Source organism: Chiloscyllium punctatum, chromosome 7 (genome assembly GCF_047496795.1).
Source record: "Chiloscyllium punctatum isolate Juve2018m chromosome 7, sChiPun1.3, whole genome shotgun sequence".
Lineage (NCBI taxonomy): Eukaryota > Metazoa > Chordata > Chondrichthyes > Orectolobiformes > Hemiscylliidae > Chiloscyllium > Chiloscyllium punctatum.
In genome coordinates this window covers 122,860,197-122,877,052 of record NC_092745.1, presented here as the reverse complement: position 1 = coordinate 122,877,052, position 16,856 = coordinate 122,860,197, and the positions used below count along the sequence as shown (strand labels likewise).

Genomic DNA, 16,856 nt, shown 5'->3' with positions numbered 1-16,856 from the left:
GGTACAGCAAAACTGAGAACAAAAGGTGACAGGTAATTTCAAGTCATTGATAAAAATAAGCCAAAAAGTGAAACATTCCCTTGATGCTCTTAGCTGAGTGTCCTGGGGGTCCAAAACAAAAAGGGGTGGCATGGTGGCTCAGTGGTTAGCATTGCTGCCTCACAGCACCAGGGTGACAGGTTTGATTGCAGCCTCAGGTGACTATCTGTGTGGAGTTTGCACATTCTCCCTGTGTCTGCGTGGGTTTTTTCTGGATGCTCTGGTTTCCTCCCACAGTCCAAAGATGTGCAGGTTAGGTGAATTGGCCATGCTAAATTGCCCGTAGTGTTAGGTGCATTAGTCAGAAGGAAATGGGACTGGGTGGGTACTCTTTGGAGGGTCGGTGTGGACTGGTTGGGCTGAAGGACCTGTTTCCACACTATACAAAATCTATTCATATCTAATCAAACTACATGACCATTTAACCAAATGTTCATTTTGATTGGTTCTCATTTGGATGTTGCTAAGGAGTGTAACTGTTCTAAACCAGAGGTGGGTGACTCTCCTGGACACTGGTGTATGAGCTCTCTTACTCCATTTAGGTCTAGTGGGACTCTTTTATGTCTCAGGCCCACATACTGGCAGCAACTACAATGGCTCCCTGGCCCGGATCCTGAAGAAAACTTTGACCGTTTGGTCGAGCCTTGACTTTGTTTTGGGGTTTTGTTGTGGGCTGACCTAGAATCCCTCTGTTCAGGATATGTCCCGAGTGAGGTTATGCAATTGTCTTCACTCAAGTGGTGTCCCCCAAGCTCAGTCAGCCTTGGGAGGGTGTCCATTTCCATCGGAATATCCTGCAACTCGTATACTCCACTTGTTGCATTCTCCAATGCTAAAACCAGTTGTAGTGCCTATTTGAAATCCATTTGGGCTTCAGTTAGTAGGCGCTTTCATGTGGTTACATCATTCATCCCACATACCAAACAGTGTCTCAGCATCTCATTAAGGGTTAAACCGAAGTCACATGCCTCTGTCAGTCACCTTAACTTAGTCAAAAATCCCAATACGGATTCCCCCGATTCTCAAACTGCCGAGTAAAACCGATAGCAATTCAGCATTAGAGGAAGCTTGGGGTTGAAATAATCTTCCACTAAATCCAACAACTCAAGAAGGTTTTCATATCTGGTGCTTCAGGAAAGTTAGGGCCTAATAACCAAAAACACTGTGGGTCCACAGGCTGTCAGGAGAATTACTCATTGCTTTTCATCTGACCCAATGATGTTTGCCTGGAAAAAATAACACATTTGGGCTCAGTCTTTGACAGCAGGATCGAATGAGTCAAGCTTCCCAAATAACACACGATGCCAGAAGTGCTTATGCCAACTCAAAGACGACTATTGCAAGTGAATGCCCTCAGGAGCATATCCCACTCTCATCGCCACTGAAATAACTCCCTGGAGGCTGCTATCCCATTACCAAGTCACTCTTACTTTATACACGGAGAGTCCTTGACATTGATCCAACTCCCTCAGAGTCAGCTCTCAGAGTGAACAGAACCCCCAGCCCTCCTGTTTATATCTGTCAGCCATGGCTCCCTGATTAGATCAGATTGATAAATTCTTGATCTCGCAGGGAATTAAGGGCTGTGGGGAGAGTGCGAGTAAGTGGAGTTGAAAGGCCCATCAGCCATGATTGAATGGAGGGGTGGACTTGATGGGCCAAATGGCCTTACTTCCACTCCTACGTTTTATGGTCTAATTAATAGCCCCAGTGAGGGAACTCATATTCTATCAGGGCCTGATCTCTTTACAGTCACTATAGTCTTCATGATTACCTTCATGAGGACTGGTTTTGAAAGAGCACAAAGGGGAAATTGTTTCTAGTGGCAATAGAGTTGGTAATAGAGGACACTGACTTAATATATTTTTTTTAAAAAAAGCAGAGTGGAGATGAGGGGTTTACTTTCGTGCAACAATTTGGAGTGCACTGTCTGAATGATCAGCAGATTCGACTGTGAGCCTGAAGGAAAGGTTTATACACTCGAAAAGGAGAAATGCTGGAGAGCAAATGAGAGTGTGGGATAGTTCTTTCAAAGGCACAATTGGCAGAATGGTCTCTTGCTGTGTTGTACCATTCTACTATCTCTCCCAGGATTTAATGTGCGTTAGTTGATTCAATGATGTGTTGTTTCTCCATTATTGAACATCGGAATCTTACCAGACTGAGCTTTATACACATATATGAAGCAAGAGGGTAGCTAGGGAAAGGATAGGTCCAGGTGAAGATGAGGACTGCAGATGCTGGAGATCAGAGTCTAGATTAGAGTAGTGCTGGAAAGGCACAGCAGGTCAGGCAGCATCCGAGGAGCAGGAAAATCGACATTTTAGGCAGGAGCCCTTCATCAGGAATGAGGCTGGAAGCCTCGAGGGTGGAGAGATAAATGGGAGGGGGGGGGGTGGGGCTGGGGAGAAGGTAGCTGAGAGTGCAATAGGTGGATGGAGGAAGGGGTAAAGGTGATAGGTCAGAGAGGAGGGTGGAGCGGAAAAGTGGGAAGGAAGATTGGCAGGTAGGTGCTGAGCTGGAAGTTTGGAACTGGGGGGAGAGGAAATGAGGAAACTGGTGAAATCCACATTGATGCCATGGGGTTGAAGGGTTCCAAGGCGGAAGATAGGTCCACTCAAGGACAAGGGAGGGAATTTATGCTTGGCACTAGAGGGAGTGATTGAGATCCTTAATGAATTCTTTGCATTGGTATTCACAAAAGACATGGCCATAGTGGATGGTGAGTCTTGGGTGGAGTATGTTGATATTCTGGGGCACATCACCATAAAAAATGAGGAGATGATTGGTGTTTTGAAAAGTGTTAAGGTAGACATGTTCCCAGGTCCTGATGGGATCTATCCCAGAATGCTGAAGGAGGCAGGTGTATAAACTGCTGGGGTCTTATACATAAAGCTTTATGTCTTTTGTTTTAGTCACTGGAGAGATCCCAGACAACTAGAGAATAGTTCCTTGGTTATGAAGGACAACAGGAATAATCTGGGAAATTACAGCCCAGTGAGCCTTACGTCAGGTATAGGATTTGTAAAAATCTGGACCTATGTGCAATAGGCAGCAAGGCTTTGTTGGGGAAGGTCATGTCTCACAAACTTGATTGACTTTTTTGAGGAAGTGACAAAGATGATTGATTACAGCAGGGTGGCAGATGTTGTCACTATGGATATAGACTGCGTAGAGGCAAAAGGTTTTTAGTTGAGAAAGGCATCGTATGTTGGCACAGTCTTGGTGGGCCGAAGGGCCTATTCCTCTTGTACGTTCTTCAGTACAAACTATACTATGCAAAGAAAGAACAAAGAAAATTTACAGCCCAGGAATAGGCCATTCGGCCCTCCAAGCCTGAGCCAACCAAAATGCAATGTCTAAATCTGTCGGTCAATTCCTAAGCATTTGTATCCCTCTACTCCCCACCTACTCATACATTTATCCAGACATATCTTAAATGACTAGGAAGGGGAATAGAGGGATACAGACTGCGGAGAGACAAAATGTTTTTAGTGGAGAAAGGCATCATATGTTGGCACAGTCTTGGTGGGCCGAAGGGCCTGTTCCTCTTGTACCTTGCAATGGGATTAGCGGTGGCGTAGCAGTAATATTCTGAAGGTATGGTTTCAATTCCTGACATGGCTGCCGCTAGAAACTTAATTAGAATCTGGAACAGAAAGCTAATGGTGACCATGGACCTATCGCTGGTCATTTAAAGAAAATAAATCTGGTTCTCGTGTGTCCTTGAGGGAGAGAAATGAACATTCTTAAGTGGTCTGTCCTGATCCACAGTAATGTGGTTGGCTCTGAATGCCCTGGCAAGCCATTCAGTCAGAAAGCAATTAGAATTGAGGAACAATTGCTGGCCTTAACAGATTTTAAAAATGTGTTGCTGGAAAAGCGCAGCAGGTCAGGCAGCATCCAAGGAGCAGGAGAATCGACATTTCGGGCATCAGCCCTTCTTCAGGAATGAGGAAAGTGTGTCCAGCAGGCTAAGATAAAAGGTAGGGAGGAGGGACTTGGGGGAGGGGTGTTGGGAATGCGATAGGTGGAAGGAGGTCAAGGTGAGGGTGATAGGCTGGAGTGGGGTGGGGGCGGAGAGGTCAGGAAGAAGATTGCAGGTTAGGAAGGTGGTGCTGAGTTCGAGGGATTTGACTGAGACAAAGTGGGGGGAGGAGAAATGAGGAAACTGGAGAAATCTGAGTTCAACAGAGGTTCCCATATTCCTTAAAGAAATATGTTCATAAATAAACGAGATGTATCTAACCTGAGTCCTGTCACACAACTCCAATCCCAACTGATATTTGAACTCTGAGCATCAGGAACTGAGGTGTTAATTTTACAGCTTCACTTCAGAATCAGGAAGAAATTATCCAAATCTTTTTTAGTTCTAAAGGAGACAACTACATCCCAAGATACATCATCCCAAATTAGGTTAATCTGCAGCTAAAATAGCACAGGTCCCACACAGATATTCTACTGAAGATTCTAAGATAAGAAATTGCTTACTTGCCAATTAAAAAGAAACAAGAATAAACACGGGATTGAATGTGGGTTGATTTATGGGGAAATTGGATATTCCCATAAGGAAGTAAGTAACTGAAGCTATTCTGCTGGAATAAAATGAAGAGGCATGGGGGAGGTGTCATCTGTTGTATAAATAATGACACTGGGCAACTCGATTCAAAGATCAGTTGGTGCCCTCTATATTCCGGTTCTAACCACTTGTCAGCCCGTGTTTTTAAATATAAAGCTCAAAGCATCCTCCGAGTCACTCCATTCTCACTAACCCCAGAGAGCAGAGTCTTGGTATATAAATACTTCCTGACTTCTCCTGGTTTTTTATTGATCCTATGCCTTCAGTTCTTGTATGTCTCCAAGAGAGTATCTAGCTGGACAAAGTTAATTCCCTTCATCAACCTGAAACACTCAACCATATCTCCGAACTTCTGCTCTGTCCAAAAAAACACAGCTCCTGAGGTGCATCTCAACAGCATTGAGCCCGATGCATGAGGCGATCCCCTGCCTGCTGGGAACACTGATGTATTGGGTGGTACGGTGGTTCAGTGGTCAGCACTGCTACCTCATAGATCTTGGGACCTGGGTGCGATTCCAGTTTTGGGTGGAGTTTGCACATTCTCCCCTGTCTGCATGGGTTTCCTTCCACAATCCAAAGATGTGCAGGTCAGGTGGATTGGCCATGCTAAGTTGTCCCGTAGTGTTCAGGAATGTGCAGGCTAGGTGGATTAGCCATGGGGAATGTAGGGTTACAGCAATGGGGTGGTTCTAAGGGGTGATGCTCTGCAGAGGTTGGAGTGAACTCAGTGCATCTGCTCCATGCTGTAGAGATTCTATGATTCTCCAGAGCAGATTCTCAGCATGCAAGGCCAGTGAAACACAGCCAGACTCTGCACAGTAAGCTCCCATTTCCCCTACCTACATTTCCCCTGACTAATGCACCTACCCTACACATGCTTTGACCAATTCACCGGAGCTGCACAATTTTGGATTGTGGGAGGAAACCCACGCAGACACAGGAAGAATGTGCAAATTCCACACAGACAGTTGGCAGAGACTGGAATTGAACTCAGGTCCCTGGTGCTGTGATGCAGCAGTGCTAACCACTGAGCCACTGTGGTTGAGAAAGAAATGGCCAGAACCCTGAGGTTAACTCTGGTCCTCTTCAAAATAATGCCCTGGTCTCCCTCCACAAGAAGACAGATGGATCCTCAGTTTAATATCTCAGTCAAAGGGCACGACACTGGACCTCTGGCCTTAACTTGTGTACTAAAGCTCTGGAGTAGGCCTCCTGAGCAAGAGGTGAGTCTATTACCCAGTGAATAATACCTGTTGCAGTGGAGACACTGTGAATGGAGGTGATCAAAATCATAATGTGGTCCAGGAATCATGAAGCAACGTGCTCCTGACTGCCGCCCTGTAGGTGGGTCCAAGTGTTAACATACTGTCTATGGATTTTGCCACTTCCCATGTAAGACTGGCCAGCCTCTTGTGACTGGGTTTATCCTGCTACCACTTTTTATTTACACAGCAAGCGTGACACAGAATAAGCTGTTGGTTGAGGGAGGAACATTGACCAGATCCCAATCCCTGTTCAGCTTTAAATGGTAATAGAATCAGGGAATTGTTAGCATCCACCAGGACAGGCCGATAGGAACATGTCTTTATTGTTCGTATTCAATCAAATCAGCCTGACTGTTTCTAGCAAACACTTAATCTATTCGCACAGGATGTCTTTGGCAGTGGCTGATAGTCAGAGACACAAATGTCAAGACAATCGCTTGCTTCCTGTAATTGTGACTATCAGCTGATCATCCTGCATTCTACCACAGCCTTCTCATTCTGAGATTCGTGTTACATCACCTTGAAAGGTCGACTGTCAAATCTTTGATGGCACCTTCTCACTTTAATTCCAACTCTGTCATCATTATTCAACACTTTTCCTTAAAATTTTAGATCTCGAGTTTGTTGATTACATGACAGGTCCCCTTTGTTGCTGGCTTCTGATATGTTCTTATGGAGTTCTCTTAACGCCACGCTACCAGTTGTGTACGATGGAGGCTCCATTTGGTCAAAGCTGTGAGATACATTGCCCCTCAGGCTAGAATGGTGACAGAAACTTGGTATTTGTATTTGCAGAGAAATATTGCTGCACACCCTTATGCTCACACACTGCCACCTGGACGTATCATGGCTGCTAGTCACATTGTCTCTGGCTCTTTAGCACACTCAAACTTCAATGTGATGCCACTGCAGCATATGGGTGTAAAAGGATTAATACCAAGAAGTGCCCTAAGCACCACCCAGTATGATGATGTTAGATGGACAGAACAACTTACGATCTCAAAGTATTGAGACCTAATGTTTGGTCCATAAGACCATAAGACCATAAGACATAGGAGTGGAAGTAAGGCCATTCGGCCCATCGAGTCCACTCCGCCATTCAATCATGGCTGATGCGCATTTCAGCTCCACTTGCCAGCGTTCTCCCCGTAGCCCTTAATTCCTCTAGACAACAAGAACCTATCAATCTCGGCCTTGAAGACATTTAGCGTCCCGGCTTCCACTGCACTCCGTGGCAATGAATTCCACAGGCCCACCACTCTCTGGCTGAAGAAATGTCTCCGCATTTCCGTTCTGAAATGACCCCCTCTAATTCTAAGGCTGTGTCCACGGGTCCTAGTCTCCTCGCCTAACAGAAACAATTTTCTAGCATCCACCTTTTCAAAGCCATGTATTATTTTGTACGTCTCTATTAGATCTCCCCTTAATCTTCTAAACTCCAACGAATACAATCCCAGTATCCTCAGCCGTTCCTCATATGCTAGACCTGTCATTCCAGGGATCAAAGTTTGTGTAACAATGTCTATCACATCGATGTAGCCTGTTTGTATTGCTACATACAATCAACAAGAAGTAGTTTAAGAATATAGAACATAGAACAGTACAGGCCCTTCGGCCCTCGATGTTGTGCTAACCTTTTATCCTACTCTAAGATCAAGCTAACTGACATACCCTACATTTTACTACCCTCCATGTGCCTATTCAAGAGTCACATAAATGTCCCTAATGTATTTGACTCTACACAGTGTGTGGGTGTGTGGAATGCACTGCCGGCAGTAGTAAAGAACCTACATCAGACATCTCTCCTAAACCTTCCTCCAATCACCGTAAAACTATGCCCCCCTTGTGATTGCCATTTCTGATTATTCACTCCATCTTTGCCTCTCATTATCTTGTATACCTTTATTAAGTCACCTCTCATCCTTCTCCGCTTCAATGAGAAAAGCCCTAGCTCCCTCAACCTTTCTTCATAAGACATGCCCTCCAATCCAGGAAGCATCCTGGTAAATCTCCTCTGCCCCGTCTCTAAAACTTCCACATCCTTCCTCCAATGAGATGACCAGAAATGAACACAATATTCCAAATGTGGTCCAACCAGGGCTCTGTTGAGCTGCAGCATAACCTCACGGCTCTTAAACTCAATCGCCCTGCTAATGAAAGCCTATACACCATACACCTTCTTAACAACCCTATCAACCTGGGTGGCAACTTTGATGAAATGTAAGAGGCTCTTGTAGTTTGACAGGAAGTGATTTCTGCAACCTGACCAGGCCATGTCTTTTCCAACACTTGTACAAGATGGTGCCAGTGCCCTTCATTGTGAGCTGCCATGCTTATATGACAACAAGACTTTCTCCAAGTCAAATGCTTCTAGCAATTTAAATGTTAATTCTGATATATGTCAGCCAGACTCAGTGAGCTCCGACCAAAACTGCCTTTGGCGACTACATTTTTCCAAGGCTCCTTTGAAAGCACCTTCCAAGCCAGTAACATCCCCCACTCAGAAGGGTAAGGTCAGAAGTCACACAACACCAGGTTATAGTCTAACAGGTTTTTTTGAAATCACAAGCTTTGGGAGCGCTGCTCCTTCATCAGATGGAATGAAGAGAAGAACACATATCTGACAAAGGAGCAGTGCTCCGAAAACTTGTGATTTCAAATAAACCAGTTGGATTATAACCTGGTGTCGTGTGATTTCTGACCACCCCAGTCCACCACCAGCACCTCCACATCATGGCTAACAGAAGAATCAGCACAGCAGATATTTAGGAAAACCACTCCCCTGCAAGTTCCATTATAAGCCGCTCACGATTCTGATGTGGAAATATATCACTGTTCCTTCAGTGTCACTGGGCCAGAATCCTAAACAGCGCTTTAAGTGCATCTACAGCATCACCTTAACATAACTTGAAAAGAGCAGTGAATTGCTGGCCTTGCCAATGACACTCGCATTCCATGCAAGAATGGAAGGATTCCATTGTGAGTCAAAAAGGAAAATATTGCAAAAACTGGAAATCTGAAACAAAACCAAAAAAATGCTGGAAATACTCATCAGGCCAGGCAGCAGGTGGAGAGAGAGAGAGAGAGAGAGAAACAGGTTTGGGTTAATGACTTTTCACCAGAACTGAAAGATTCACTGGTTTTCCCTCTCCACAGGCACTGTCCAGGTGCCAATTCATCAAGCTCGAGAATACCCTCTATGTACCTCGCCATCTTGTTTTCCACCTTTGAGACATTATCCTTTTGAGTAAGCTTTTGGTTATCTGATCCGAGTGCTTCGGAGCATCTGAATAACATGAAAAGTGCTGCACAATGAATTACAGGATTAATACAATGCAGGAGGAGACCATTGGGCCCATTGTATATGTATCAGCTCTCCAATTCCCTGAATGCCAATCTCTCGCTTTCTCCCATAACCTGGTACATTCTTCCATTTCAAATTACCATTTAATTCCCTTTCGAATGCCTCAATTGAACCTGCCTCCACCTCATTCAGACAGTGCACTGCAGATCCAACCAACTAGATTCCATGAAAAAGCGTTTCCTCCTGTGGTTTCTTTGCCCAATTATTTTAAATCTGCACCCTCTCACTCTCGATCCATTCAAGAGAGTGAGAACAACTGAGTCAACCCAGACACAATCAGGATTTTGAATTCCTCTAATGAGATTTCAATTGGACTACTACATAGAGCTGTGAAAACAGCCCTGTCCATCACACAAACGTAATCAACGACCCCACCCACCCCAGTTATACCCTTCACTATCCTCTTCCATTGGGCAGAAGATATAAAAATCTGAATACAGGTACAAGCAGATGCAAGAACAGCCCCATCTACACTTTTATCAGCCTTTCGAATGGATGTCTTTAACATTAATATTGATCTCTCTCTGCACTTTTTCACAGCTGTAAAGTCATATCCTACACTGTGTTCTGTTACCCTGATGTACTGGTATAGTAGGATCCGCCTGTAAAGTATGTAAAACCACACTTTTCACTGTACCTCGGCACACGTGACAGCAATAAATCAAACCAAATCAAATTGAAGCATCTCAGCCTTCTCTTTTCTGAGGAGAGCAGTCCCAGGTTTTTCAGTACCAGTCTTTCCTAAAGCGAATAAAGAGACCTTGGAGTGCAATTCCTTGAAAGTGGAGTCGCAGGTAGATAGGGCAGTGAAGAAGGTGGTTAGTGTGCCTTTCTTTATTGGTCAGAGTATTGAATATAAGAGTTGGAAGGACATGTTGTGGCTGGACAGGACATTGGTTAGGCCTCTTTTAGAATATTGCGTGCAATTCTGGTCTCCCTGTTATCAGAAGAATGTTGTGAAACTTGAAAGGGTCTAGTTGCCAGTTTTGGAGGATTTGAGCTATCGGGAGAGGCTGAATAAGCTGGTGCTGTTTTCCCTGGAGCGCGGATGCTAAGGGATGACCTTATAGAGATTTATAAAATTATGAGGGGCATGGATAAGATGAATAGACAAGGTCTTTTCCCTTGGGTGGAGGGAGTCCAGAACTAGAGGGCATAGGTTTAGGGTGTGAGGGGATAAATTTAAAAGGGACCTAAGGGGTAACTTTTTCACGCAGAGGGTGGTACGTGTATGGATTGGGTTGCCAGAGAAAGTGGTGGAGGCTGGTACAATTACAGTATTTATTTGAACAAGAAGAGTTTAATTGGATTTGGGCCAAGTGCTAGCAAATGGGATCAGATTAATTTAGGATATCTGGTTGGCATGGACGAGTTGGACCGAAAGGTCTCTTTCCGTGCTGTCCATCTCTATGACTCTAGGACTCTAAGTGTGCAAAACTGAAGAAAACATTTAAATACAAACAACATTGACCCCATGTTTTGATATCACAAGTCTTTTGATGTGAAAGGAAGGATTACTTTCTATGGCATTATCATATATTACATCTCCATCTTCAATGACCACTGCTCCTACTCCATTTAAAACCTTGTCATTTAACACTTTCCTTAATCATCTGCTGAATCATTTGCACTGGACTGAGATAGTGTTTGGAGATGAAACATTTTAAATTAAGAAGCTTTGGTGAAAGCCTGAAGGAACCCGGGGAGAAAGAAAGGGATTTATGTTCTTATGATCTCAGAGCAGCTTCCTGAAAGTGGGATGTGGAAAGAGAACCGGACTTGAGAAGGAAGAAGTAAAATGCAGGGCTATGGGGGCATGTTCAGAGTCGGGGTGGGGAGATGAAGATTGGACTATGTTTTCACAGAGCTAGTAGAACCATGGTGAGCCGAATGGCCTCCTTTCACGATTCCAAGAAAATCGCCAAGGTTGCAAAGCAGGGATCACTTTAGAACTGTAGTCGTAACAGAGTACGTGGAGCTACAGGTCTACATTGTGGGAGGTTAGAAACAGGCTGAGACCTAACCTCAGTCGAAAAGTGTGGTGCTGGAAAATTACAACAGGTCAGGCAGCATCCGAAGAGCAGGAGAATTGACGTTTCGGGCATCAGCCCTTCATCAAGAATGTGGGGTGGGGTAGGGGGCTGAGAATTAAACTCCCCTTCCCATTCCGTCAAGGATATGCAAGTCCTTGGCCTCTTCCATCACCAAATCCTAGCCACCCAACGCCTGGAGGAAGAATGCCTCATCTTCCGCCTTGTGACCCAGGATCACACAGGATCAATGTCGGTTTCACCAGTTTCCTCATCTCCCCTCCCCAACCTCATCCCATTTCCAGCCCCCCAACTCAGCACCGCACTCTTGAACTGTCCTACATGTCCATCTTCCTTCCCATCTATCTGCTCCACCCTCCCCTCTGACCTATCACCATCACCCCGCCACCTGCATCTACCTATCACCTTCTCAGCTACCTTCCCCCCAGCCCCACACTCCCCCTCCTATTTATCTCTCAGCCCCCTTCCTCACTAACCCCCCCACCTCTCATTCCTGATGAAGGGCTTATGCCCGAAACGTCGATTCTCCTGCTCCTTGGATGCTGCCTGACCTGCTGTACTTTTCAAGCATCACACCTTTCGACTCTGATCTCCAGCGTCTGCTGTCCTCAGCATCACCTGACAGCTAACTTCAGCACAGGGTGTGGAGGGAGGAGGAGGAGGAAAGAAGACACAAGGTCAGACGACAACTGAAACCCTTTATCTGCTTGATACTGACCGCTCAAACACCCTTCCCACATCTACCCTGCCAAACCCCCTCAGAATCTCAGTACGGTCACCTCTCATTCTGTTGAGCTGCAATGAGTACAGACCGAAACTCTGAAACATGTAGATAGAGGTGTTGGGATGTAGGAACTGTGGCATTCTATTGGTGCAAGGAAAGATCCCACATTACACCATGAAAGCTTACAGCAGAAGGGTATCGATGTTTCAGGGACAGCACAGAATCAGAAGCCAAGATGAATAATGATGGCTTTAGGCATCTCCATGTTCAGAGGATTTCATACAACAATGCTTACCGTGACAATCAGCCCCCTTTCCTGGAAATACTTGACCAATGGGATGGTGTTTTGTTTGAAGGTGGTCAGTCGTCTCTGGATGGCTTTGGGATTGTCGTCAGGGCGACCCTGTTGTGCTGCCCGTTTTTCCAGCCGCTCTTTCAACTGGTGACTCGCACAGGCCAGGAACACGACTAAATCTGGGGTGCAGATCTGTTGAAGTTAGGTTTAAAAAGAGAGGGAGAGAGAAAAGGAGCTCGGTGAAGCCGAATGAAGGGCCTATTCAAAGAATCAACAGAACCAGGGGTGGTAAAAACAATAACTGCAGATGCTGGAAACCAAATACTGGATTAGTGGTGCTGGAAGAGCACAGCAGTTCAGGCAGCATCCAACGAGCAGCGAAATCGACGTTTCAGGCAAAAGCCCTTCATCAAACCAGGGGTGGGCTCACCCAATCCCACAAGCCTGCCAATTCAATCTTCACTGATCTGTCCCATTGTCCATCTCAATCCTTATCCCATCAGCCAACAAGGAGTTTAACTCAATTCCAGAAGCCGCAACTGTCCAATCACCAAGGAAGGAGAGAATTGTACATATTTCCCTTTTGTTGGGGAAGTGAAGGCATTTGGTATGTTTACCTTTATTGACTGGAGTATTGAGTACAGGAGTTGGGAGGTCATGTTGCAGCTGTACTGGACGTTGGTTAGGCTACTTTTGGAATATTGTGTGTAATTCTGGTCTCCTTCCTATCGGAAAGATGTTGTGAAACTTGAAAGGGTTCAGAAAAGATTTAGAAGGATGTTGCCAGGGTTGGAGGATTTGAGCTACAGGGAGAGACTGAATAGGAGGGGGCTGTTTTCCCTGGAGCGTCAGAGGTGGAGAGGTGACCTTAGAGAGGTTTATAAGATCATGAGGGGCATGGATAGGGTAAATAGAGAAGGTATTTTAAATGGACGGGGGGATTCCGAAACGAGAGAGCATGGGTTTAAAGTGAGAGGGGAAAGATTTGAAGAGTACCTGAGGGGCAACTTTTTCACACAGAGGACTGAGCTGCCAGAGGAAGTGGTGGAGGCTGGTACAATTGCACCATTTAAAAGGCATCTGGATGGGTATATGAACAGGAAGGGTTTGGAGAGATAAGGGCCAAGTGCTAGCAAATGGGACCTGATTTCTTTAGGATATTATGGACGAGTTGGACTGATGGTTCTGTTTCCATGCTGTACATCTCTATGACTATGACTCCAGATAAAAGCGAACTACTGTGGATACCGGAAATCTGAGGCAAACACAGAGAAAGTTGCAGAGAGAATAAGAGTTAACATTTTGAGTTTGGTATGACGGGAAATGTCAACTGTTTCTCTATCCACAGGCACTGCCAGACCTGCTGAGTTTCTCCAGCAATTTCTGTATTTGTTCTGTCCAAAAGTGCCCCCAGCTTTAATTTTTAGAAGATTTTGATTCTTCGAATTGGAATTAGTGATTCATTTTTGGGTTGAATATTGTCACAAGTGAAAGAGCCTTGACTCTGGGAATGAAAGCTGGGATCCCACATTGATGGATGTTGGGATGGTGGGCAACATCACTGGAAAAAGTGTGAATGTTTTGAATCAAACAGGACTCCTCTTCAGGGAAGGTGTCATCTGAAGAAGAGCAATTGTCAATTCGAAATGCTATCTGTGTTTCTCACCCCACAGATGCTGCCAAACCTGCTGAGTTTCTCCAGTGTTCCCCGTTTTAGTTTCAGATTCCAACATCAAAAGGGTAACTAGGGAGAGATTAGGGCCCCTCAAAGATCAGCAAGGCATCCTATGCGTGGAACCACAGGAGCTGGAGGAACATACTAAACAAGTATTTTGCATCAGTGGTTACTGTGGAGAAGGACATGGAACATATAGAATGTGGGGAAATAGGTGGTGACATCTTGAGAAATGTCTGTATTACAGAGGAGGTGGATGTGCTGGATGTCTTGAAACACATAAAAGTGGATAAATCCCCAGTACTCTAGAACTCTGTGGGAAGCTGGGGAAGTGATTGCTGGGCCCTTTGCTGAGATATTTATTTCATCGATAGTCACAGATGAGGTCCCAAAGGACTGGAGGTGGCGAAAATGTGCCACTATTTAAGAAAGGTGGTAAGGAAAAGCCAAGGAACTATAGACCGATTAGCCTGACATTGGCGGTGGGCAAGTTATTGGAGGGAATCCTGACGGACAGGATTTACATGCATTTCAAAAGGTAAGGACTGATTAAGGATAGTCAACATGGTTTTGTGCGTGGGAAATCGTGTCTCACAAACTTGAGTTTTTGCAGAAGTAACAAAGAGGAGTGATGAGGGCAGAGTGGTAGATGTGATCTATATGGACTTCATTAAGGCATTTGACAAGGTTCCTCATAGTCCACTGGTTAGCAAGGTCAGATATCATGAAATACAGGGAGAACCGCTCATTTGGATACAGAACTGACTTGAAGGTGGTTGGTGGTGGAGGGTTGTTTTTCAGACTGGAGGCCTGTGACCAGTGGAATGCCACAACGATCCGTGCTGGATCTACTGCTTTTCATCATTTATATAAATGGTTTTGGTGTGAACATTGCAGGTGTAGTGGACAGCAAAGAAGGTTACCTCAGAATACAATGGGATCTTGATCAGATGGGCCAATGGGCTGAGGAGTGGCAGATGGAGTTTAATTTAATGTGAGGTGTTGCATTTTGGAAAGGCAAATTAGAACAGGACTTATATACTTAATGGCAAGGTCCTGGGGAGTGTTGCTGAACAAAGAAACCTTGGACTGCAGGATTATAGTTCCTTGAAAGTGGAGTTGCAGGTCGATAGGATAATGAAGAAGGCACTTGGTATGCTTTCCTTTATTGGACAAAGCATTGAGTATAGGAGTTGGGAGGTCATGTTGCAGCTGTACAGGACATTGGTTAGGCCACATTTGGAAAATTGTGTGCAATTCTGGTCTCCCACCTATTGGAAGGATGCCGTAAAACTTGAAAGGGTTCAGAAAATATTGACAAGGCTGCTGCCAGAGTTGGAGGAGTTTGAGCTATAGGGAGAGGTTAAATAGGCTGGAGCTGTTTTCCCTGGAGCGTCGGGAGACTGAGGGGTGATCTTATAGAGGTTTATAAAATCATGAGGGGCATGGATAGGATAGGGGTGGGGGAGTCCAGAACTAGACAGCATAGGTTTAGAATGAGAGGTTAACAATTTAAAAGGGACCTAAGGGGCAACGTTTTGACACAGAGGACAATGTGTGTATGGAATGAGCTGCCAGAGGAAGTGGTGGAGGCTGGTACAATTACAGCATTTAAAAGGCATCTGGATGGAAATATGAATGGGTAGGGTTTAAAGGGATATGGGCCATGTGCTGGCAAATGGGATTAGATTAGGTTAGGATATCTAGTCGGCACGTGCGAGTTGGACTGAAGGGTCTGTTTCTGTGCAGTACTTTGCTCCAGTTGCTACATTAGAAGATGTGTGTTAATGACTGGGGGGGAGGGAGTCTTTGAATCACTGCGAAGGTTGTTAAAGGCGCAGGATGGAATGAAGGGTTCCTCCTCCTAATACCAGGAACACAGGAGCATCAAGGCAAGACTTTAAGGAATAGGCTTGGAGATAGTAATGACTGCAGACGCTGCAGGTCCAAGTTGATAAAATGTGAACCTGTTAAAGGGTCCAGACTCAAAACGTTGACTTTCCTGCTCCTCTGCTGTTGTCTGACCTGCTGTGCCTTTCCAACTTCACATTTTAATCGACATTAAGGGGAGTGTCATTATCCCTGGAGTGTTAATCCAGAGACCCATACAACGTGCTAGGGACCTGGCTTTGAATTCTGCCACTGCAGATGGTGGAATGTGAATTCAACAGAAATCTTGAATCTACTGATGACCACGAACTGATTGTCAGAAAAACCCATCTCGTCCTTTAGGAAGAGAAATTGCCTCTTTACTTGGTCTGGCCGACATGTAACTCCAGACCCATAGCAATGTGTTTGATTCTTAACTGTCCTCTGGGTAATTAGGGATGGGTAATAAATGCTGGACTAGTCAGCAACACCCTCATCCTGTGAATAAATATTAAGTGCCCTCTGCCAGCCATTTAACTAAATCAAGGATGATCTTCTACCTCAATGTTATTTTCCTGTATGCTCCATAATACCTAGAAATGTATCCATCTGTATTTCTCATGTTTTCACAATCCTTGGTGATAGCCCTGCCAAGGAGAAACACAGTAAAGAGCTCCATACCTGGTCCTCGAAGGACAACACTTGAGCAACATCCCTGGGGAATCCGTCAATGACAAACCCTTGGGCGCCTGGGAGCTGCATCAAACGGCGTTTGATCTCGGTGATGGTTGTTTCCTTCAGAAGGAGAGACACACACGAGAGGACAATTCAATCCAAATGTACTCAGGTTATCCTGAAGAACGTTAAAAATGAAGGTTGTAGCAAGACTGATTTATTCAGATAGGGGAAGACAATGTCTTTCACTGGTAATGTCACTAAGATCCAAAAACCCCAAGCTAATCACACAACTACAGAGGTTTTGAGGCACAGGTGGA

General features: G+C 45.0%; 1 protein-coding gene across 2 annotated transcripts in view; it reads right to left on the bottom strand.

Moving 5' to 3' along the window:
- ak5 (adenylate kinase 5) overlaps positions 1 to 16,856 on the bottom strand; it is an 82,280-nt gene that overhangs the window by 34,196 nt on the left and 31,228 nt on the right. For both annotated transcript variants that reach the window (XM_072574752.1, XM_072574754.1), the window contains exons 5-6: positions 16,543 to 16,656; positions 12,318 to 12,509 (exon numbers count right to left, since the gene is read on the bottom strand). In XM_072574752.1, the coding sequence (XP_072430853.1) occupies positions 12,318 to 12,509; positions 16,543 to 16,656 (306 nt within the window). The remainder of the gene's footprint in view (positions 1 to 12,317; positions 12,510 to 16,542; positions 16,657 to 16,856) is intronic.